The sequence below is a fragment of the Saccopteryx leptura genome, chromosome X, assembly GCF_036850995.1.
Source record: "Saccopteryx leptura isolate mSacLep1 chromosome X, mSacLep1_pri_phased_curated, whole genome shotgun sequence".
Classification (NCBI taxonomy): Eukaryota; Metazoa; Chordata; class Mammalia; order Chiroptera; family Emballonuridae; genus Saccopteryx; species Saccopteryx leptura.
The window spans coordinates 25,428,365-25,453,551 of record NC_089516.1 but is presented as its reverse complement, the minus strand read 5'-3'; the positions used below and the strand labels follow the sequence as shown (position 1 = coordinate 25,453,551).

General features: G+C 40.8%; 1 protein-coding gene across 6 annotated transcripts in view; it reads left to right on the top strand.

The window, feature by feature from the left end:
* The window catches only part of DMD (dystrophin), a 1,890,745-nt gene that overhangs the window by 179,732 nt on the left and 1,685,826 nt on the right, over window positions 1–25,187 (top strand). For all 6 annotated transcript variants that reach the window (XM_066356826.1, XM_066356825.1, XM_066356822.1 and 3 more), the window contains 2 exons: window positions 13,332–13,520; window positions 14,336–14,517. In XM_066356826.1, the coding sequence (XP_066212923.1) occupies window positions 13,332–13,520; window positions 14,336–14,517 (371 nt within the window). The remainder of the gene's footprint in view (window positions 1–13,331; window positions 13,521–14,335; window positions 14,518–25,187) is intronic.

Here is a 25,187-nt window from a genome sequence, read left to right as displayed (position 1 = left end):
TTAGGGGGGCAGTGAAATTTTAGGGAAAACTTTCAGATAAGCAGTAGAGTGGGAAAGTGACCATTAGGGACAGTTTGAGGGATAGAGGTTGAAGAGAAAGGAGATAATCATCAGTTGGAAGTTCTTGAGTCCATGAAAACGAATGAGATCAAGTATGGAAAGAAAAGGAATTATCAGGAGATGACAACTATGACCCGGAGGGTCAAAAACAGTCTGCCATGTGTTGTTTTTATTTTAATCCGTAAAGTTTTATTGGACTACAGTTATGCTCAGGTACTTATATATTATCTATGGCTGCTTTTGTGTCACTGTCTCCAATGACTGTCCTACAGTGACCTGAAAAACTGAAGATAGTCACTATTGGGCTCTTTAAAATGACATTTTATGGTTTAAGAAGTGATTCTTGGATTACATAATAGGAAGGGTAAGACTCTACATTGAAATATGACAAGAGGAGGCTTGGTACAGCTGTAGATCAGTTTGAATATTTTTTCAGAGTCTAATGTGATAACTTCAAATATACTTAAATAATAGACTTGTTGACTAAACAGAAAAATAGCTCAGAGCCATAAATGATGATTTATGAAATAAAGAGAAAAATTTTTAATGGCCATAAGGAAATTAATAATGATTAGTTTTCTTTTGTAGCTCACTACAATCATTTTGAGGGGATATTATTTAAATGGCAGTTTATATGTATTTGGAAATTAATGAGTTTTCATTATAAATTTAGTTCTGAAAAAATTTGGTAAGTAAAAACCATTTGCCTACAGTAAGATACCTATTAATTCATTTTATTTTGTAAATATCATCCAGTGAGTCATATTTATTTTAGATATTTATAAAAGTGATTAAAATAAGTAAGAGTTGGTATATGCATTAAGCCTACTTGAATATAGAGTTGAGGAAAATAACATTAGGAATTGATTTGGTTTTCTTAGACATTTGCTGCTGTCTTAATTTAAAGTTGCTTTTAGAAAATCCCTGATTGTTTAAATTCCTAACTTATACGAATTCCAACCAGTTTCCTCATGGCCCACACTTTTAGGGTGGTTCTGAGAATTATATGAGATAATATGTATAGAAATCCCCAAGTCCAACACCCTTCAAAAAAAGAAGGCTTTTTTACTTAGGAGTTTATTGATATTTATTAAACAATTATTGTAAACTGTGTTAATTAAAAAAAAAAACCTTTATATTAGCTACTTTTTAATCTCTTGAAGTGTTCTATTTTTTGTACTTACTGATTTAGGTGAGTTTATCATAGCAATAGTTACTTCTTTTCCATCCTGTTTATTTCATAGGAAGGGTTCTATTATTTTGAGGAAATACATAAATAGAAGATAGCATAACTCAGAAAGTAAGTATATTCCTGATGGTATGAAAGAGTAGAATTGGAAAAGAAGGATAAGAAAAGAAAATTAAAAGTAAACATAAACACATATTATCAAAGGGAATAAAGTAAGTCCTCACTTAATGTCAGTGAGAGGTTCTGTAACTTCAAGTGAAACACTGTAGAAAGAAACCATTTCCACCATAGGCTAAACAAGATTAAACAAGAATCAACTTCCTGCAGCATTCCCTCAAGGTTATAATGAAATGACATTATAACGAAATGATGTTAAATGAAACAATGTTATTTGAGGACCTGCTGAATTGTAAAGTACATATTTAAATCATGAATATTTTACACCATGATACTCCCATTTTTCAAGACACGATTATTGTTATTGTTAAAACATATTTTATATGAGACCTAAAATTAGAAGAACAAATTAGGTTTAAAATTTTTTTTCCCGGCCCTGGCTGGTTGGTTCAGTGGTAGAGCGTTGGCCTGGCGTGCAGAAGTCCCGGGTTTGATTCCCGGCCAGGGCACACAGGAGAAGCGCCCATCTGCTTCTCCACCCCTCCCCTTCTCCTTCCTCTCTGTCTCTCTCTTCCCCTCCTGCAGCCGAGGCTCCATTGGAGCAAAGATGGCCCGGGCGCTGGGGATGGCTCCTTGACCTCTGCCCCAGGCGCTAGAGTGGCTCTGGTCACAACAGAGCGACGCCCCAGAGGGGCAGAGCATCGCCCCCTGGTGGGCGTGCCGGGTGGATCCCGGTCGGGGACATGCGGGAGTCTGTCTGACTGTCTCTCCCCGTTTCTAGCTTCGGAGAAATACCAAAAAAAAAATAATTTTTTTTTCCCATTGATTTGAGAGAGGGAGAGGAGAGAGGGAGGGGGGAAGAGAGAGAGAGAGAAGCATCAACTCTTGGTGTTCCACCTTGTTATTCCTTTTAATTATGTACTCACTGTTTGCTTCTCATACATGCCCTGTCCAGATGTCAGACCCAGGACCTCTGGTGTGCTGGGTTGATGCTTTACCTGCTGAGCCACCCAGACAGGGCCTGGAACAAATGAGTTAATGATAAATTAAAATTAGCTGCCCCCAAAATTTAGTTCAATGAATACTTATTAGTTATCTTTGTGCTGTATTGTCTATTAGGCATGGGGGCAGGGTCCCTCCCTTCATGGGACACAAAGACTGGCATGATATTTCAAGGTATATACTGTATTATATATTGGAAGACTAAGAGAGTAGATCTTAAATATTCTCATCCCAAAGAAGGAAATGGTTGTCATATGACATGAAGGAGGGGTTAGCTAAAACTACAGTAGCAATCTTATTGGCAGTATATATGTATATCTAATGAACACATTGTATACCTTAAGTTTACACAATGTTATACGTCAATTATATCTCAATTAAAAGAAAAGGTATATGGGTTGTGAAATGATGGAGCAAAATGAACTGGAACCTTTATTGGGAGTATGTTTTCTGACCTGTGGTGGCACAGGGGATAAAGTGTCAACCTGGAATGCTGAGGTCGCTTGGTGGAAACCCTGGGCTTGCCTGGTCCGGGCACATATGAGAAGCAACTACTATGAGTTGATGCTTCCTGCTCCTTCCCCCCACCCCTTTCTTACTCTCTCTCCTCTCTCTCTCTCTCTCTCTCTTTTTTAAGACTGATTAATTGATTGATTGACTTTAGCTGGGGAAGAGGAACGGGAAGCATTAACACGTAGTTGCTTCCTGTATGTGCCTTGACCAGGCAAGCCCAGATTTCAAATCAGTGACCTCAGTGTTCCAGGTCGACACTTGATGCACTTCGCCACCAAAGGTCAGTCTTTCCTCTCTGTTAAAACAAAACAAAACACAATAAACTTTGAGAGTAGAAAGTTTATTTTAAAATCACATATCAACTCTTAGAAATCCCTATATCTTTATTGTAAAGTCAGCTCCTAGAAACTTACAGCATGCTGGTATATTAGATGGGCTATAGGTTTTGCAGAAGTAACAAAGGCATGACTTAGTGATGGATTATGTAAGAAACAAGTTAATTTCTCTTTCAGAAGGATGTATTTTGACTGTCTAAATGAGGGTGTTCAGATGCTCCGGTTTCTCTTCAAATCACATAAATCTTTGGCCTTTTAAATGTGGGTGTTCAGGCCTTGCAGAGCTTGCTTCCTAGGGTCCAAGGCCCCTTTTCCTTCTTGCTCTGTTGCCCCCTAAGGTCTGCCCTCCTCTCCATCACCATGTCTGTATCACTGCCTGTGGGAAGGAGGAAGGGACAGAGATGAGACCATATCTATTCTTCTTTGGTCTTGTCAAAGAAATTACACACATCCTGTTCCTCTTGCCAATATTTGGTCACATGCCACACCTAACTGCAAGGGAAACTGGGAACTGTAGTTCCTATTCTGGATAGCTGAATAGTCACCTAATTGTCTACTACTCTTTTTTTAAAAAAAATTTTCTTTTATTCATTTTTAGAGAGGAGAGAGAATGAGAGAGAGAGGGGGGGGCAGGAGGAGCAGAAAGCATCAACTCCCATATGTGCCTTGACCAGGCAAGCCCACGGTTTTGAACCGGTGACCTCAGCATTCCAGGTCAACACTTTTTCCACTGCGCCACCACAGGTCTGGCTTGTCTACTACTCTTTAAGAAGTAGAAGTCTTCTCAGTGGGCAGCTTCTTAAGTATAAAAATGGAAACTTTTGGGGGCCGTGTCTGGGTAGTTCAGTTGGTTAGAGCATCATCCCAATATGCCAAAGTTGTTGGTTTGATCCCTGGTCAAGGAACATACAAAAATAAACCAATGAATGCATAAATAAGTGGAACAAATTAATATCTTCTTCCTTCCTTCCCTCCTTCCCTCCCTCCTTCCCTCCTTCTATCCTCCTCTCCTTCCTTCCTTCCTTCCCTCCTTTCCTTCCTCCTTCCCTCCCTCCCTCCCTCCCTCCTTCCTTCCCTCCTTCTATCCTCCTCTCCTTCCTCCCTTCCCTCCTTCCTTTTCTCCCTCCTTCCCTCCTTCTATCCTCCTCTCCTTCCTTCCTTCCCTCCCTCCTTTCCTTCCTCCTTCCCTCCCTCCCTCCTTCCTTCCTTCCCTCCTTCCCTCCTTCCTTCCATCCCTCCTTTCCTCCCTCATTCCCTCTCTCCTTTCCTCCCTCCTTCTATCCTTCTCTCCTTCCTTCCCTCCCTCCTTCCCTCCCTTCTTCCCTCCCTTCTTCCCTCCCTCCTTCCCTCCCTCCTTCCCTCCTTCTATCCTCCCCTCCTTCTATCTTCCCCTCCCCTCCCCTCCCCTCCCCTCCCCTCCCCTCCCCTCCCCTCCCCTCCCCTCCCCTCCCCTCCCTCCCTCCTTCCTTCCTTCCTTCCTTCCCTCCCTTCCTCCCTTCCTCCTTCCCTCCCTCCCTTCTTCCTTCTCTTTTTCCCTCCCTCTCTCTTTCTCTCTGTAAATTCAATTTTAAAAAGGTGTATACTTTTTGTTCCAGAACCTTTTGTTTAATAGGTTTTGTATATGGTTTTATTTTTAAAAATGTAAACACACACATATGTATATAACACAAATGTGTACAGATGATGTATTTTTTGTCATCTTAAGCATAGCATGCTAAGCACAACACAGCTTTTCTGTGAGACGTTCTGTAGTAGTGAAGAATATTAATTTTGCTGATACTAAAAGCCAAAGGCAAGTGATAGGTATTGTAGAAGGTATAGAGTTCATACGTTGGATTTGGCGCAAGCCTTTCTTTAGAAAATATTGATGTTAGCTTTACTTTTTGCTCAATGTCCTCTGTCATAAAACAAAAGCCTCTACCACAGCCTGGGCGGTCACCTAGCTGCCTGTCTCTTGTCTCCTTATTAAGTATGATATCAGTGTCTGTCTTGCAAACATCATTTTGAAGTCTGTATTTGATTTCTTAACTCACTGCTGTAATGTGGTCCAGGTATTTTCTTAGTAGTTTCAAAACCATTGACTCTTACATTGTGGAAATGAAGAAAAGAAAAATATACTTCTTAAAAAAAGGCAAAGTTGATCAACTGAACTGTGATTCAAATGGAAATAGCTTTGCTCAACTTATCAACCTTTCTTTTTAAAGCTATCTTTAAATGGACTCATCTTAAACACTTAGATATACTGAGGGATAAAATGATTATAGAATACACCAAAAATTCACCAGCCATGCATTGAATTAGATTATAAAAAAGAAGTATGGCACATCTAAAGGAACTCAGTAATAAAATTTTTAAATGTTCTTGAAGCATTTATACGTACAAGAATAATAAAACTCTCTTTAGCCAGGTTAAAACTTGTATCACATTTTGAGTTTGAATTTGGGGAAGTTGCCAAAATAGATCAGTTTCAACAGAAATATAAAGCTATTCAGTGATAGATTGTGCCCTCTGGAAACGTCCCAGCTATTTTTCTAAGAGTTTTGTGGTTTGCTGGATTGCTGGTTTCACTACCTATATATGTAGCCATTTAATGACTTATCTCCGTTTGAATTGCCAAAATCATGCTTCTAAAAATACACACAGCTCATTCAACTGTGTTTCCTCATAAAAATCATTTGCCATTTCAATGAATATTTGTCCCCAAATACAGGCATTGCAGAGCGTTTCTTGGAAACTAGAATGTACTGAGCAGTTTGTATGCATCATCTCCTATAACCTTCCAATGATCCTAAGGAAATTTATTTTTCCTTTGTTTTACAGATGGGGGAACCAAAATGCACGCAGGTTAAATAACTTACCCAGGATCAGACAGATAGTTAACTGGGTTTTAAGATGTATTTACATTTATGTATGAACTAATATCGAGGTTATTGCTCTATATTTAGCTACGACAATTTCTATCACTAGAAATGAGTTTCCAAACATTTGTCCTGGTCACTGCAAGACTAACACATATACTCACTCGTCTTTCCTAATTCCTTTACTTTTCCGTCTCTACTCTTCCTTCCCACTTTATGCGTTAATATCTTCAGGAACATAGGTGACGATTTCTAGTATTTCTTCACACAGAAGGGCAGTAATTATACCTCTGAAGTACGTGAATAATGTTGAATAAATTTCGGTTCTCTTAATTTTAAAAGCAACCAGCATTGTTTTACCCATCCATTGTTTTGCCTCCTTTCTGAATCATTATTTGGTCAGTATACTGTAGAGAAACACAAACTATTGTGATACAGACAAATTAAAGTGAGATCAAAGAGTAGGAAAAATATTTGTTCCAATTGGTGATACTGGCACCTTCAAGTTTCTTAGCAAATTTCCTTTGATTCTGGATAATATGTATGAACTCCCGTCAGCTTAGGTGAAATAGGAAACACTGTACAATAAAGCCATATTTGGGAGCTCTGTAACCAAAGGCATATGCCTCTGAGTCTCTTTCTGTTTCCAAATTCTCTATTGAAGGTGAATTTTAAAAACTTCTTGAAAATGTAGACTTCAAGAAAATACTATATCATCTTTTATGGGTTTACCTGTACTTAAATTCCAGAACTATGTTTTATTTTTTTAAATGAACCAGAAAATTATATTTTCATCTTGACCCAGAACATATATACAAATCCAGATGTACATAGTTATACATATATATATGCATATCTGAAACAAAAAAATCATAAGAATATTAATCCTTTAATCTGCGTGATATCATGTTTTTACTCTATTTAATTTACTTACCTTTTTACCGGAACATATACAAGTAAATGATTTATTCTCTAAAATAAGTTTCCCTGCCATAATCCCTGCCTTCAGCAGGATATGATAATCTCACTTGTCTGCAACATAAACTTTCGGGTATTCTAGAGAAGTGATGAGGTGTAGTAGCAAGAGTGGAGGTTTTGACCCTAATCATGTGTATTTGTAATTAAATGTATGGATGTAGATAATGAGTTATTTATGTAATTTTACAGAGCTTATTCATGTTTGGATCCAAGTTTAATATGACTGTCTTTGCCTAGTTTTTCTTTTATGAACACTAGACAAAATAATATTTAGATTCAGAATTTATGAGTTACTAGAGTTCACGTCAGTTAGTATAAAGGTTTACCTTTTAAACTTTTTCTCTGAAAATTCAAGTTTCTGTAAATAGCAGTAAGTAATAAAATGTTTTCTTTTTAAATCTAGATTGTACAGTGATGCAATATATAGTATTATCTACTTGAAAATAGTGTTATTTACATTTTATTTGGAGAAGATTATCTGAACTCAAGAACATTAATGATTTTTTAGAACTTTTAAATAGAAGCTAGGTTGAGGTTGAAGTTTCAGAAAGGTTTGATTTAATTGATATTTGCTCTTTGAAGTTTTTTGGGTCATTGTTTTGTACAATAATTGGCTCTTGAAATTTGGACAGTGACTTAAGAAGGTACCCTTGGGGCGGGTTGTGCTTCAAAATGGTTCTTATGTATACAAACTTCTAATAATGATTACAGCATAACATACTTTATTGGGTTCTTACATGTGGTCAGGCATTCTGCCAAACACTCTATATACTTTCCTTTAATTCTTCCTACAGTTTTATTAGGGAAGTGTTATTGTTCCTGTTTTATGTATGAGGAAACTAAGGCTTACGATAGGGATAAGTAACTTTTCCAGGGTGAAACAAGATGTCAGATCTGAGCCAGGATTCAGACACTAACTGACTTTATAGCCCTTGGATTTTACAACCCTGTTCTATTTACCAAGCATAATAAAACTCCCATCAACTCCCACCAGTAACCCTGAAAAGGCAGAATATCCAGGATTAGACAGTACTTTTTTCACCTAAACACAGGGCTGGTTACATAATTTGTATGGTCCAGTGAAAAGTGAACCACCAGAGCCCCTTGTTGAAAGACTAGGAAGGAAAGGGCTGTTCAGATTACTAGAATTTCTTTTTCTTTCATGAGCTCTCCCGGACTTTCCATAGTACTTTTTTATTTGCTCTTCAATATCATACTGAACAAAGAAAATTAAAAATGTAAAAGTATGGCATGAGTTTTACTGCTCGTTATTGTATCTTATCTTGCAATTGCAGTTGTAAATGCAAATATAAGAGCATTCAATTCATGCAGAATAACTGTTATCGGATAATTTGTATTTTGTAGCTTGCATTATGTATTTTAGTCTTAACATGGAAATGATGTGTGACTAACTCAGCTGTTGCTATTTCACGTCCTGATTGGTGCACATTCTACCAATATCCTTGACCTTCAGCTTCCTGATGATCAGGGAAGGACCGGAAGCCAAAGCAAGTCCGGCTTGTCCTGTCTTCCCCTTTTCTTTCCAGGTCATCAGTTTCAGCATAAATGGTTGGTTAATACAGGAAAGAAATGCGAGTGAGCAGGGATATGATAGGGTTCCTCGGTTGGTTGTGTTTTCATAGAATTGCCTTCTTTCTGGCTCTGAAGGAAGTTCTGTTTCAAATAGCAAGCATAATTTCCTGGGGCTGTTAGAGCCCTCGCTCACTCAGTCATAGACATAACACACTTACCTTGTACCTGCTTGAGTTGCATTAAGTTCCCACCTATTGTGGGTCTACTAGAATTCTGTGCTCATGGGACATAATGTGTGTGTGTGTGTGTGTAAACAGGGCAGACACACATATTGCAGTTATCTCCTCTGTTCATGGGCATACTTTGTCACCCCATTGAACTTTGATAAAAAAAAAAAAAGTTCAAAGATAAAGTGATTAAGAAATTTTTTTTTTTGTATTTTTCTGAAGCTGGAAATGAGGAGAGACAATCAGACAGACTCCCGCATGCGCCTGACCAGGATCCACCCGGCACGCCCACCAGGGGCGATGCTCTGCCCACCAGGGGACAATGCTCTGCCCCTCCGGGGCGTCGCTCTGCCGCAACCAGAGCCACTCTAGCGCCTGAGGCAGAGGCCAAGGAGCTATCCCCAGCGCCCGGGCCATCTTTGCTCCAATGGAGCCTTGGCTGCAGGAGAGGAAGAGAGAGACAGAGAGGAAGGAGAGGGGGAGGGGTGGAGAAGCAAATGGGCGCTTCTCCTCTGTGCCCTGGCTGGGAATCGAACCCGGGTCCCCCGCACGCCAGGCCGACGCTCTACTGCTGAGCCAACCGGCCAGGGCGGATTAAGAATTTTAAGATGGCCATGTCAAGAAGCAGTTAAACAAGCACGGGGTCCTTCGGAGACATGAGCACTGTGCAGCAGCTCAAGCTGAACAACTATGAAGCTAGTCCCATCCACACCTATGTCCAAGGCTGCCTTTCAGGGACGTTCCCCCTCCTAACACTGACTTTCTATTTTTATTAATAGTCTTTAGGAATGGGCACAAGGAATGTGTACCATAGAACTTGTTATAACCCCTGAAACCTTCAGAAATTGCCTTGACCATGGGAAGGCCTTTGCAAATAACCCCCTTGGGGCCCTTCTGCCCTGTTTGAGATACTAGAGTCAGGTGAGTTGGATTGATCACGATGGTGCATTTTCGGCACTTGTCTTTTAAACACATTTGATGAAAATATCAGACCAAAGAATGACACTCTGTTTTGCCATCTTAAAGGAATTAATAGTTGGATAATTTATAATGTCAAAGTTTCAGAATTGGAGCAGTTATCAGAAGAACACAATTAAATAGGTCCTGGCAGCCCAATGGGATAAGGCCCAGCATTGAGGGGACTGGCAATTCAAGGTAGACATTCCACAGAGAACCATGCAAACTTCTGATTATTCTACAATGCCTTTTGTTCCCTTTGCAAAACCCTGCTTTTAGGGCCCAGGGCTGGCTTGCTATATTTGGACTATGCAGAAGATTCTTCAAATATTTCTCCAGCATTTTTGCTTTGCGTCTGCATCAGCAGTTAGCCTGTGTTCCTTACCTCAGCAGGAAACCTTCCTGAGTGTGGTCCTTCTCAGGATTTTTTTATTTTTTTTTATTTTTCTGAAGTGAGAAGTGGGGAAGCACACAGACTCCCGCATGCACCGGACTGGGATCCACCGGGCATGCCCACCACGGGGCCATGCTCTGCCCATCTAACCTTTGCTCTGATGCCACTGGAGCCATTCTAGCACCTGAGGTGGAAGCTATGGAGCCATTCTCAGCACCTGGGCCAACTTTGCTCCAATGGAGCCTTGGCTGTGGGAAGGGAAGAGAGAGACAGAGAGGAAGGAGAGGGGGAGGGGTGGAGAAGCAGATGGGCGCTTCTCCTATGTGCCCTGGCCAGGAATCGAACCCGGGACTTCCACACGCTGGACCAACACCTTCTCAGGATCTTTGAAGCCAAGCAACCTAGCATGAGCGCACAAAACAAAAATTCAAAGCACATTTTCTTATTTGCTCAAAAATGTTATCATTGGTAATTGCCCTAAGGTTAAAGCAGCAGGCACATAGGTTATCCCAAGAGGTCTCTCCTGTTACTTGATAGTACTGGTCCTGTCCTATCACTTCTCTCTTTTTAAAAATGCATTTTGTGCATGACCTGCGGTGGCGCAGTGGATAAAGTGTTGTCCTGGAATGCTGCGGTTGGTGGTTTGAAACCCTGGGCTTGTCCCAAGGTCAGGGCACTTACAGGAAGCAACTACTATGAGTTGATGCTTCCCTTTCCTCTCATCTGCCTCTCTCTCTCTCTCTCCCTCCCCCTCTTTAAGATCAATAAATAAAATCTTAAAAAAAATAAAATTTATTTTCTAATTGATTGTACTGGCGTGGTTGCAAGGGTCCCCCTGCATGTAACAGCCTGTTCCCCGGCATTGTGCCCCCATGGCCCATGCTGAGTCTCTTCCCACCCCATCCTCCCTTTGCTCCCCTTCCCGCTACCTCCACCTCCCCTCTCCTTCTGGCTATCGCTACCCTGTTGTCTGTATATTTGTGTTGTGTACATATGTTTTTAGGTTAACCCCATCGCTTCTGACCCCGTGCAAACCCACAGCCAGCTCTAGAGGTCAGTATTCCCTCCTGGCCACTACCCTACCCTGTATAGGTGATTCTCTTCAAGTCTCCATTTCTTGGCTTGAGGTGGGGAGAAGGTGTGGACATGCATAGCACTCCAGAGGAATATTTTCTCACTAGAAATCTCCAATCTTGCTGCTTCTTACACACCTTTGAGCTAGGTAGCAGATGAAGGGTTATGGAGTCAGTTTGCTTTTAGCCATGTTTTCTTCAGTGGCCTGGGTCTTTAGAATTATGGACACTTCATACCCTTTGTTCTCAGCTTTGCGGGTCCTAGCAGAAATCCCAAGACAGCTGTTGAGAATCTCAACCTCCTGCTAATTCAGTTCAGGAGCAAATACTTTCTATTTTACTTCTTCTGAGGTAATACCTTGCTATTTAAACTGTGGCCATCTGGAAATAAAGGCTTAATTCCTAGAAGTCATAATACTGTAGAAATTTCAGATGTGTAAATGAGGTATTTTCTTTTATTTATTTATTTATTTTTCTTTTGTATTTTTCTGAAGCTGGAAATGGGGAGAGACAGTCAGACAGACTCCTGCATGCGCCCAACCGGGATCCACCCGGCACGCCCACCAGGGGGCGATGCTCTGCCCACCAGGGGGCAATGCTCTGCCCCTCTGGGGCATCGTTCTGTCGCAACCAGAGCCACTCCAGTGCCTGGGGCAGAGGCCAAGGAGCCATCCCCAGCGCCCGGGCCATCCTTGCTCCAATGGAGCCTCGCTGCGGGAGGGGAAGAGAGAGACAGAGAGGAAGGAGAGGGGGAGGAGTGGAGAAGCAGATGGGCGCCTCTCCTTTGTGCCCTGGCCTGGAATTGAACCCAGGACTTCTGCACGCCAGGCCGACGCTCTACCACTGAGCCAACCGGCCAGGGCCGCGGTATTTTCTTTTAAATTTTACTCCACCCCCACTTATTTTCATACTGATAACCTCTGCTCTGTAAATTTTCAGAAATGCTTCATTACCTTGTAGCTTTGGGAGAGAGATGTTTCCTTCAATACTATTGCAACAGTATATAAATATAATACCAACAGTGTATATGTAAAGCATTTAAAATATGAATTGAAAAAGTTAGTTTTGGATGAAAATTCATTACATTTCAAGTACAACATGAAGAAGTGATGTACTGATCCCCTCGTTATAGTGATTCAGAAGAACTTTAATAACATTCATTTGAAGTAGGCTTCAGGTATCATTTGAAAATTTGATTGTATATTTGTGAGGCTGTTAAAATGTAGGCTTGCCAGTGCGTGTGTCCGCTCTTTACATCTCTGATAATGCACGTGGACATTTCTAGCATTTTAAGTATTTCTTTTTCTTTATTCTTTTTTTTTTTTTTTTTTTTTTTTTATTTTTCTGAAGCTGGAAACGGGGAGAGACAGTCAGACAGACTCCTGCATGCGCCCGACTGGGATCCACCCAGCACGCCCACCAGGGGCAAAGCTCTGCCCACCACCAGGGGGCGATGCTCTGCCCCTCCGGGGCGTCGCTCTGCCGCGACCAGAGCCACTCTAGCGCCTGGGGCAGAGGCCAAGGAGCCATCCCCAGCGCCCGGGCCATCTTTGCTCCAATGGAGCCTTGGCTGCGGGAGGGGAAGAGAGAGACAGAGAGGAAGGAGGGGGGGGTGGAGAAGCAAATGGGCGCTTCTCCTATGTGCCCTGGCCGGGGATCGAACCCGGGTCCCCCGCACACCAGGCCGACGCTCTACCGCTGAGCCAACCGGCCAGGGCTCTTTCTTCTTTTTTATATTCAGTGAGGGGAGGGGAGGCAGAGAGACAGACTCCCGCCTGGAGCCAACTTGCTCCAATCAGTCTATGGCTGCAGGAGGGAGAGGGAGGGAGAGAGAAAGGCAGAGAGAGAGAAAGAGAGAGAGAGAGAGAGAGAGAGAGAGAGAGAGAGAGAAGCGAGAGAGGGAGGGGTAGAGACGCAGATGATTGCTTTTCCTGTGTGCCCTGTTCAGGAATCAAACCCAGGACATCCTCACACTGGGCCGACACTCTATCACTGAACCAACTGGCCAGGGCTATAAATATCTCATTTGTTTAACGTCCCAAAACAATCTGCAAAAATACTAATTATATAATGCCCAATTTATTTTCTTGTTTAGCATTTCGAAGCTCGTGAAGGCAAGTCCTTTGGCAGTTCACTGATGACGACTGAAGTAAACCTGGACAGTTACCAGACGGCTCTAGAAGAAGTACTCTCCTGGCTTCTCTCAGCCGAGGACACGTTGCAAGCACAGGGGGAGATTTCTAACGATGTAGAGAAAGTGAAAGAACAATTTCATACTCATGAGGTAAAGGAAAACATCAATTTACGAACCAAAGTGCATGAATTGTCACAATAGCAAGTCTCTTTATTTCAATCGCTGTGTAAGATCCTGGTCTTTTTGTCATTGAGTTTTGTGCTTTTCTTTCCATTTTAGTTTGTATTGATTTTAGATGTCCAGCTTAGTGGTTAGACAATCATATACTTTACTCGGTGATTTAGTTTTTATGCTGGGATGGAAACAAATAAATATTCACGTGCTTGGCATCCCAACAGCCAGCACTAGAAGTGGTGACTTGAAGGACACCTCTTGAAGGTGCTGTAGGGACTCATACAGCAATGTGACAGCCCAGCTCCCTGTCTTGGGTCAAGGCAATGCTGAGCTGTAACTTACACTCCAGGGTACCTGTGTGCTATCACTGCCCTCAATAGAACACTTTCCCTGAGATGACACACTTCCCAGCCTTCCTTTCCTTCCCTGTCCTATTTCCTGTTTCCAGTTTCCTATTTCTTCAGGTCCCTTGCAATTCTTGTCTGGGAGCTCTTCCTTAATAAATTGCTTACATGGAAACCCTAATCTCAGGGGCTGCTTCAAGCTGATTCTTTTCTTTCATATAAAAAAACAATATTGAGTTTTCATGGATAAAAATTAAAATACGTTTACTGGCAATGTAGTTTATTGACTTTATTGAGGTGACACTTGTTAGCAAAATTATACAGATTTCAGGCGCACAAGTCTACAGCACATCTCTGTACACTGGGCTATGGATTTAGAAGGAAAATCAAAACCATAATGATTTACCTGAAGTGTTAATCACTGCTTTCAACTTCTTTCCTTATCAGGGGTACATGATGGACCTGACGTCCCACCAGGGACGGGTTGGTAATGTCCTACAATTGGGAAGTCAGCTGATCGGGACAGGGAAGCTGTCAGAAGATGAAGAAACCGAAGTACAAGAACAAATGAATCTCCTCAATTCCAGATGGGAATGCCTGCGGGTGGCCAGCATGGAAAAGCAAAGCAAGTGAGTGTTTTAATGTCTGGAAAACGGCGTGTGCTGGACTGTTACTATATCTTGATGCAGTTTCTTGTTTACGGCAGGAGTCTCACTTCGTTCCTAACGCGTGTGGCACTCTCCTTCAGGGTACATTTTGGTTGGATTTTCATTTCACATTTTGGTCTGCCCCTTTGGAATGGAAGTAGGAGATGTTGGTTAGAAGGACTAGTTTCTATATCACTTCATTTTATAGCACTGCATTTTAAAACAGGGGTCGGGAACCTATGGCTCGCGAGCCAGATGTTGCTCTTTTGATGGCTGCATCTGACTCACAGACAAATCTTTAATAAAAAAATAATAATGTTAAAAATATAAAACATTCTCATGTATTACAATCCATTCATTTCCTACGGCTCATGTTCATGGTTGCAGGTGACTGGAGCCAATCACAGCTGTCCTCTGGGACAACACCAAATTTTTATTGGATAATGCCTAACGTACAGGGGTCGTTGTATGCCTCTCACGGAATTACATTTTAAAATATGTGGCGTTCATGGCTCTCTCAGCCAAAAAGGTCCCCGACCCCTGTTTTAAAAGTTGCTATATTGGCCTGACCTGTGGTGGCGCAGTGGATAAAACGTCGACCTGGAAATGCTGAGGTCGCCGGTTCAAAACCCTGGCCTTGCCTGGTCAAGGCACATATGGGAGTTGATGCTTCCAGCTCCTCCCCCCTTCTCTCTCTCTCTGTCTCTCTCTCTCCCTCTCTCTGTCCTCTCTAAAAATGAATAAATAAATAAAAAATTTAAAAAAAAGTTGCCATATTGTACTCATAGTTAATATTTTCCAAGTTTTCTCCGAAAGTTAAAACGTGACCATGGAAGGCGGGGAAGTAGACACAGGGAACGAGTTCAGGCACCTCAGATATTGCAGGTGGTTCCAGGCCAGTGAGGTCAAGTGAAGTTGAGAATAATGAGGCCACTTGTCTTTTTGAAGGCGGAGGGTCTGAGATTCTTGCCTTCAGTTTGTTAAAAAACAAAACAAAAACCCTACATCTGTGAGGCACAATAAAGCAAAGCACCCTAAAGTCAGTGTGTGTGTGTACAGAGAACCGCCTGTTAGGTGCTCTTGACAGGAGACTTCTGTTTGGATGGAAAAGCCCTCAAAAATATGAAATGCTTTCTCATATGCTTATGGAAACCCCCTCGAAAAAAACAACAACAACAAAAAACAAGTTTCTCATTGTGTTTGGAAATCCGTATTCAAGTACTGTATAGTTTACAAGCACGTTGACAATATATGTTGCTTTAATCTGAAAAGCATTTCGTAGACATTTCTGAAAATGGCACTTTTCTTATAAAGGTAACGAGTGGACCTCGTCTTTCTAGATATGTTGCTCTGATTTATATCGTTAGGTATGCGAATTCCTGTAGAGCCTATCGAGACAAGATAGATTTATTTTTAAATGAAAAAAAATGAAGAGCCAACTGTGGATTTGAATACATTAAGCTCAAGAAATTGTCCAAGCAGCTCAAGTTTACTTAGCTATTATTTATGAAGATTAAAAGCTCTCAAATAGGACCAAAGAAACGTATCAGATATGCTGGGGATGAATGCAGTTCCGCTACTAAATTACAGTGTGACAATAAGGAGGGGGATGCACATTTTTTGAGCTCATATCTTTTGAAAGGAGAAGGAGGGCATGTGTAAGATAGAACTGTCACAAGTATTAGTATTCCAGACCAGGAGGTACTAGTCTGTGCATATTGACATTTTTCCCTGCTGTGATCATTTGGATGATTCAACTAACCCTGGAGGTGAAGGTTATAATAACCAAATTATAACTATTGAGTTTGCTCCACGGCGTCACATACCCAGGGGTCAACTAATTTACTCTACCGATTTATCATCATAAATCATAAAATATAGAGCCTGCCTGCTCGTGATCATATGCCAACGTTCTTCTGGTTACGACTTTTATTTGCATTGGTCTGTGCAGCTTAAACAAAGCAACCCCAGACAGATGAAATTGGAAAGTCTTCAAAATCCAGCCCCTTCCTTGACTGGTTTTCCTTCACGCTGTCTTCTCTGCATGTTGTTTTTCCGCCCTCTTCTGGAGGCTGAGGCCCCTCATTGTCCCCCACTCCTTGTTTTCAGTAGGTCTAGCGAGTACTTATTCCTACTAATCAGTTACTTCATTGCAGTTGGAGACTGAGCTGCGGAAAAGCTGAATTGCAACAGTGTATACATATACACACGCGTGTGTTGGTGTGTCTGTGATTTTCTTACATGCATTCTACTAGAGGATGGGAAACCTAAAATGGTGAGATCACTACTTAGCTAGGAGTCACATACAAAATAGTTTGTCCTTAGGGAAGATGTATGGACAAACTATTGTTTGTCCATACATCTTCCCTAAGGACAAACTATTTTGGTGTATGTTTAAGCTTTTGGAATGATTATCAAGAAGGCAAGGACAACCTTTTTAGCTGACATAGCTTTTGGTAAAACATGGAGTTTTAAAACTGAGATAGGAATGTGGAACCCCTCATAGCACACAGTCTTTTCTGGACTGTTTGTTGAAACACACACACATACAAAAGTATTATTTTAAGCAAAGCACATTCAGAAGGTTCTTGGAAGTTTATAAATAGCAGTAAGTATTCGGTACCACTTTTACTGACTTGGTGTGTATTCATGCATAAAATCTATTAAACTCTAAATGAGATAAGCCATTATGAACACTGTGCTGGATCTAATTTTTGGTAGATATTGTTGAGGAAACAAAAAACTGATTATGACAATAGGATGTTGGCAGCATTTAAAATGAATAATTCTAGATTTTATTTAAGCCTTTAATAAATTGTTAACCTGTTCAGTTTTTATTACTATGGTCATGTTGATTAGCTTCAATCTGGAACAACACCTATTGTTTCCAAATATGTGATTACTTTGGAGTAGGAAGGCCTAGCAAATTGCTAGTGAACAAAAGTGGATTAGTCCCCGCCTCTCATCTCTTCTCCCAAGGACAGGGTGAGGGGTGTGAATAGAACCAGTCAGAAGCCATCAGCCCTGCCTAAACTTAAACTTAGTGATGAGAGGAAAGGTAATTAAGGTTTGTCTAGTTATATGAAATCTGTTTTTGTTTTGTTTTTTTTTAAGTGTGAGAGAGAGAGTGACAGACAGACAGGAAGGGAGAGAGATGAGAAACATCAACTCATAGTTGCGGCATCTTAGTTGTTCATTGATCGCATTTTCATATGTGCCTTGACTGGGTTGGGAGACATGCTCAAGCCAAGCCAGTGACCTCTTGCTTAAGCCAGAGACCTTGGGCTTCAAGCCAGTGACCTTTGGGCTCAAATCAGTAACCATGAGGTCATGTCTGTGATCCAATGCTCAAGCCGGTGACCCTGTGCTCAAACCAGTAAGCATGCGCTCAAGCCAGATGAGCCCACACTCAAGCCAGCGACCTCAGGGTTTCAAACCTGGGTCCTCAGCGTCCCAGGCCAACACTCTATCCACTGGGCTGCCACCTGGTCAGGCTAGTTATATAAAATCTAACCAAAGCCATGCTGGAACTCTTATGTTCCTATCTTACAACAAAAGTAAAAAAAGAAAAACTGATTAGGAAAACAGATAAACTTATAACTAAATCCTATGAATATTTACACTTGCCAATCATAAATCTTATCTGCCAAAATACTTATTTAACAATAATCAGATTATACTTGATATACATTCCTTGTAATATATACTGATATATCACTATATATAATATGTATAGCATATATATACACATGCAAATATTAACAAATGCAATATTATTGGAGTGCCTCACGATATCAGATCCATTTCAAGGCCCTGAGGACACAGTGATAATCACAAGAGGCAAGGTCCCAGATTTTCTGAATCTCTTGAGAGGCTAGAAAAGAACACAAGAAAAAGATCACATAGGAATAGATTTCGTGAAAAACTTAGAAGGCAATGTGAAAGAGTATTTGAGGGGCCACTTTAGCCTTTGTGATCCAGGAATGTTATTTCTGAGCTGCTACCATTTAATTTGCAATATCAGTGATAAAAGGGAACCACCATTTGCAGACCCAGAAGAAGAACTTCTCAGGCAGAGGGAGCAGCCAATGCAAAGATCCTAAAATAGGGACCGTTTGGCCTGTTAGAGGAAGCAAACGGCCTGCGTGACGTGACGGGGACTGCAGCACGGAGGGTTGGGTAGGTGAGGTCTGAGAAGGGGTTGAGATATAGGGCGGGTTCTCGTCATCTATAACATTGCAAATCAGGCTAAAAGACAAGGGGTTTGAGTGCTAGCATAAGTGCAAGATAAAGCCATCAGACAGTTTCAGGGAGGGGAGGGACAGGTAAAGAGAACACCAGTAATGCCACTGGAAGAGGATAGGACAGTGCCCAGGTAAGAGATGCTAGTATCTTCTGCCATGTAGTAGTTGTGATAATATGGGAGCGCATTCTACTATCTTAACACGGTATTTAATTATAAACCATCCGTGCTGTATTTATTTTTGTCCCCTTTTTGCCTTTTTGACAGTCAGGATGCTTTTTGCTTTAGACATAGTCATTCTTGCCTCCTATGCGCAGATGTTACTTTATATATAGTAGATGGCAGCTAGAAAATGCTGTTTAGCCGGAAACCATCAACAATTATCAAACAAAACAAGAAATCTGAAAAACAATGGAGGTAACAAAATGCTCTCATTTCCACCTTGTGCTAAGTATGCTCTAATTTGCTTAAGGTATCACTTTCTCACATACCTGGTCAGGTGAACTGGAGCAACACACTTCCCCTTCATGATCCCCCGTTTCTGACTGGGGAAACTGCAGCAGCTCCATGAGTGCGGCAGGCCGCTAAAGCAGTGTTTTCCAATCAGGCTAGCGAACCAGCCCGCCAGATGTTTTCATGCCGGTCTGCGAAGGAGCTAACCGCCCTGATGTTGTCTGAAGATTATAGACCCAGTGATTTTAGTTGAACTCCCTTAAGCTCAGGGTGATTTCTGCCTTAGCGGTCCCTGAAATCATTCTTCTATTTTCACCAGTCCCCAAGTGTAAAAAGGTTGAAAAACACTGCACTAAAGGACGTTGGCTGAGATTGGGTATGAAAAAGTAGTTTTTAATAAAGTCTTTTTATTTATTTATTTATTCATTTTAGAGAGGAGAGGGAGAGACAGAGAGAGAAGGGGGGGGAGGAGCTGGAAGCATCAACTTCCATATGTGCCTTGACCAGGCAAGCCCAGGGTTTCGAACCGGCGACCTCAGCATTTCCAGGTTGATGCTTTATCCACTGCGCCACCACAGGTCAGGCTGAAAAAGTAGTTTTTAAAAGCAACATTATTACAAAATGTAAAGAATGATCATCATTATAAATAAGATGACTAACCATGGGTTATTTAAACTATACTATTAGCTCTGGTTTATCTGTATTTTTCCCTCCAGCGTGTTCTAATTGTCCCACTCAGTTGTGTGTGTGCATGCGTACAAAGGATGTATTTGTGGATATTTTCTATGTGGGTAAGGGAACTATAGCAAGGTGACTAAAATTACATTTGAAATGATAATTTTTCAATTAAAACATTTAAAATATGAATAGAAAGGAGTATAAATAACAAAATAAATAAACATGCAGATACTTCTCTCTCCTTTCATCCTCATTTTTATTCTGTTCTCCTTTGATTCTTTGCTTATTCATTTCTTCCCTCCCCAATTCTGGTACCCTCATGGACATGAATTGATGAAGTGAAAGCTAAAAGAATAAAGAAGTTTGTAAGGTATCTCTAGCCACAAAGTACTTTGGCACATACCTGTGGCTATTGGTCAATTACAAATCTTTAACAATGTTTATGAAATTGAAACGAGAGAATTGAGTCCCCCTAAATGCATAATTAAAATACAATAAGTGGAACAAAGACAATGTCTGTAGGCATACTTGAGTGCAAAACCTTAAGATGAGTAAGCAAAATGGTTTTCATTTTGCTTTTATGTTTTGTCTTATACCGCAAAATAGCCTTTGCGTGGCGGGAGGTCAGGAAGAGAAAAGAAAATGACAAAACTTCAGCTGCGGAAGTACAACAAGACAACTGGCGTAGGGACAACAGATTTCCTTCTCTAGGATTAAACTAACTAACCTGATTGAAAAATGCAGCCTGCAGAGAGCAAAAGATTTACTGACATTTCTACAAAAACTCATAGAGATAAGCACAGCGCGTTCCATCAGCTTCTCTGATCATGTGGTTTGGACATGCAGGGGGGACTGAAGTTATGTTCCAGTTCCCATCAGCAGGAGGAGCGGTGGAACTGGCTTCTGGGTAAAAATATTGTACAAGCCAACACGGGGGGAACAATGGTGAGTGACCATCACAACCTTGGAGAGAAAATTTGTCTATCAAATTGGGTTCATTTTTTTAAGTGTCTGTTCCAATCTAAAAATGAGATAACATATGTGAGGTGCTGAACACCTAGGTGGGTTGTTTTGTCCCCTGTGCTGTGTCTAATATATTGCATGTTTGAATCTATGAATGAATGGATGAACAAAATGAATTAATTTTTTTTGGTCATTCCAATCTGTCAAATGAATTCGTTGCAATGAATATTTTAACAATATATAATCTCAAACTCTTTCTTTTGGTGTTATGTTATAGTTTCATATATTCATTTTTTAATTCTTCCAATAATGTTAAAATGAGACTTCCTTGTAGATCAAGACTGTCCAAGGACCACCAGCAGCAACACCACCTGAGAACTTGTTAAAAATGCACAATCTCAGACCTCGGCCTGGCTGACACAACTAGAACCTACAATTTAACAAGATCCCAGATGATTGCTAAGCACATTAAAATGGAGAAGGATTGATGTAGTTGAAACAATTATACTAAAAATTAGAACTTCATCCTCCTGTGTAGAGCACTATTTTCAATGTCTTCTGTTGCTATATTTCTGTCAACAGAGGTGGCCAAACATTTTAACTGCTTTCTTAGAAGCTCCAGAAATGGTGCTGGTGATGTCTCCTTCAGTCCCCAAATGTTGATATCAACTCCCATGGGCGATTAATGGAATAACAAAGATTCTCATGCAGAAATATACAATGGAGACAGTATGAGAGTGTTGACAATTAATTCTACTAAGCAGTGGTTATTAACATACCGTAATTTGATCAGGTTTGACTGGATATGGTAGACCATGACTTTTTTTTCTGTACATGTACAGTTAATATGTGGACACTCCTTGTTCCAATAATATAAAATACGTGATTCTTATAGCTTCCAGTATAAAAAGAGAAGCCAAATCTCTAGAATTCATACAGATGAGATTAGAAAGTAGCATTTTTTGGGGGTGGAAACTGCCTTCTCATAAAGATAAATAATGGTAATTAGAAAATTAATAATTCATTTGTCCATCTAACAGTTTTTATCTACTATATTCCCAGCACTGTTTAATTACCAGGAAGATACCAGTGAACAGACTAACTCTATGTTATTGAGCTTATATTCTTATGGGGGAGGGGGATGGGAGACAGACAATTAAAAAATCTGTATATCATGTCAGAAGCCAGGGAATAGGTTTAGAAAGTGAAATGTGTGTGTTACTGTGTATATGTCATTGGTTAGCGAAGCCCTCTCTGGTGTGGTCATATTTAAGGAGAGCCCTAAATAATGCAAGGGGACAGCCATGCAGACAGCTGTGGAAAGCAAATAGGACGGTCCCAAGGCAGGGAAGTTCCAAAAAAAATGCTACTTCCACATTTGAGAAATGGCGGGACTGATCTGACAAGGGGTAAAATGATGACATTCTCATTTATGCCCCCCCAAAAAAAAAGATTCAAATTAAATTAACAGGCTGGCTCACATTTTTAATGGAAGTTGACATTTTTATAATCTTAATTCTAATATTTCTGATTGGGAAAGTGGTTGCCGTTTTTACTTTGTCTTTCTATGTTTGATTAATAATTAAGTGATATCACTTATTCATTCAAGAAATATTTACCGTGTATCTAGTGAGTGCCAGATGTTATGTGATGTATTTTTGGAAGTTGAGAATGGTCTTTTATTGCCATGCAAATAAAGATGATCTCAGAGTGCCAACAGTCCCCATTCTTTTTTTTTTTTTTTTTTTTGTATTTTTTTTTTTTTTTGTTTGTATTTTTCTGAAGTTGGAAATGGGGAGGCAGTCAGACGACTCCGGCATGCACCCGACCGGGATCCACCCAGCATGCCCACCAGGGGGCGATGTTCTGCCCATCTGGAGTGCCGCTCTGTTGCAACCAGAGTCATTCTAGCGCCTGAGGCAGAGGCCATAGAGCCATCCTCAGCGCCCGGGCCAACTTTGCTCCAATGGAGCCTTGGCTTCCGGAGGGGAAGAGAGACACAGAGAGGAAGGAGAGGGGGAGGGATGGAGAAGCAGATGGGCGCTTCTCCTGTGTGCCCTGGCTGGGAATCGAACCTAGGACTCCCTCACGCTCTACCACTGAGCCAACCGGCCAGGGCCAACAGTCCCCATTCTTACCAGAGATCACTTAGCCAGTCTCCCAGTCACTGCCTTTAACAGTTGTTCTTGCTGTGTGATGACTTCTGCAAGTTTCTTCATCTGCTTTGGAAGTATTTAATCAGGAAACTCAGACTGAGGTCACCATCTTATATTTGCCACAAGAATCTGTAGCATCAAGCCACGCAGCTTCTTTCTCATGTTACTGTTACTATTTTGAATTTATGCTTTCAAAATTCAAGTAAATTTGTTCGCATCTTGAACTTGAATCTCGCTCTGTATAATTGAAGAATATCCATACTTACATTCTTGTTGAGCTACAGGAATGTCGGGATAAAATAAAGCAGAGCTTTGAAAACAAGGACATGTATGTTTCACAGAATCCTTTTGAAACGCAACAATATTTCTCATATTCCATTCACTGGAGAAATAAATACCAATCCACATTTAATTTTGTTGGAGGGTTGAAACTTGCCTTTCTTTTCTAGTATTTGGGAGGGGAACTTTGCAGGTGTGTTCCTTCCAAAGTATTCATTATGACATTGTAGATGAGAAGCAGTGGCTTCCAGCACCAGGGGACAGGGTGTTAATATAAGGATAACACTCATAATCAGTGCGGACTTTTGGAAAATGTACGTGACCTATTGCCATTGGTTTCTTCTCTGACCCAGGATGTCAATGTACTAATTGGTGGGCATGGGGATGCTGTAGAGAGGAGGATGGGCACACTTGCTGTAGGGAAAAAACTGTGTGATTCTGTTATATCTTTGCCTCGCTTCTTTCTCCACTGGAAATTACTATACTAGTGTCTAAGATTTATAGATGGAAGACCAGTGTCAGCATTTTCAGTGGGGTCTTTCAAGATGTGATTAGGACTTCGAGGAAAGAGGGTGTATGTACGTACTGAGGCAAGGAGGTGCAGGAGGGTAAGAGGGCGTAACCATCTGCACAGTTGCTGAGAGGAGACTTCCGGAAATTTAGTATGGGAACTGGCAGTGGTGGTAAAAGCAGTGAGTGCTAAGGTGGCAAGGGAGAGGCGACAGTGATGCTGACAGTCTTACCCCTTTGGGAGCATTGTTTTTATTGGATTCACAGCGTTAAACCTTATATTTCTCAGGGAACTCACTGAGCTTTGATAAATGTTACAAACCTTGAGAGTTGAAAAATACTGATGTTTTTCGTATGACTCATTCTTACTGCTGTATAACAGAGCACCTTTACTATGTTTGAACACACAGTATTGAAACATTTCTTTAACAAATTTAGTATTGCTTTTCTGTTTCAAAGCAGTGTTTGCTTTTTGGGGGGCCTAGTATATATCATGTTTTCTGATTTGTCCATTAAATAAAAACTATCTGGTCATTCATTTTACCTTGTCCCCACATGTTTGAGGGAAACTGGGTCTCAATGTAGTTTTTTTTTTTTTTTTCATTATTAAAACCATGTATTGTGGATTCTATCATTAATATAAACCTCATGCTAAGAATAATTATCTCAATTAGTGACTTTACTTTTTATTTTGGTGAGAAGAGAAAGGAAAATTATCTTTTAATGATAATCTCTCTAAAATCTCAATCTATTAATCGCCTTCATTTTTTCTTCAATTTTCTTCCATCTTGATTATTACTGCCACGAGTGAAATGCGGAATAGATATAAAAGTCATTTCTAAAGAAATGAATATTACTACAGACAGTGTAGCATGATGGTGCAGTAGGCTCCAGGGCCAGACCACCCGATGCCACCTGTCCTGTCCCTTTGCTTGCCTTTTAACCCAGGTAAGCCTTTATGTCCCCATCTATAAAGTGTGCCAATATCAGTTCCTGCATCTTGAGAAATAACTGTGGTAATACCTCTATTGTTTGACACACGACAAATATAATTGTTTACTCACAAATAAAATTACATTTAAAAGTCACAAGTTGTACAAGGTCAGAATTGCTGTGTAATAGATAATAACTTGTGTAATGAGTGTATAACTAACTGGGTCAGTAAGTGTCATAAACCTGCACTCATGTTACCTCCCTGCCTCCAGTTCATGTTAATCCTGATTCAGCCCAGCTGCCTGGGCCCACCTAACCAAACCGTTGCTAGTTGTGAATATCAAAGGGCTGAAGGAAAATTTGGCCTCAGTTTTGAAAACCAACAGTCATTTTCAACCCTGAGTGTTTACTGGAATCACCTGGCTGGAGATAATTCA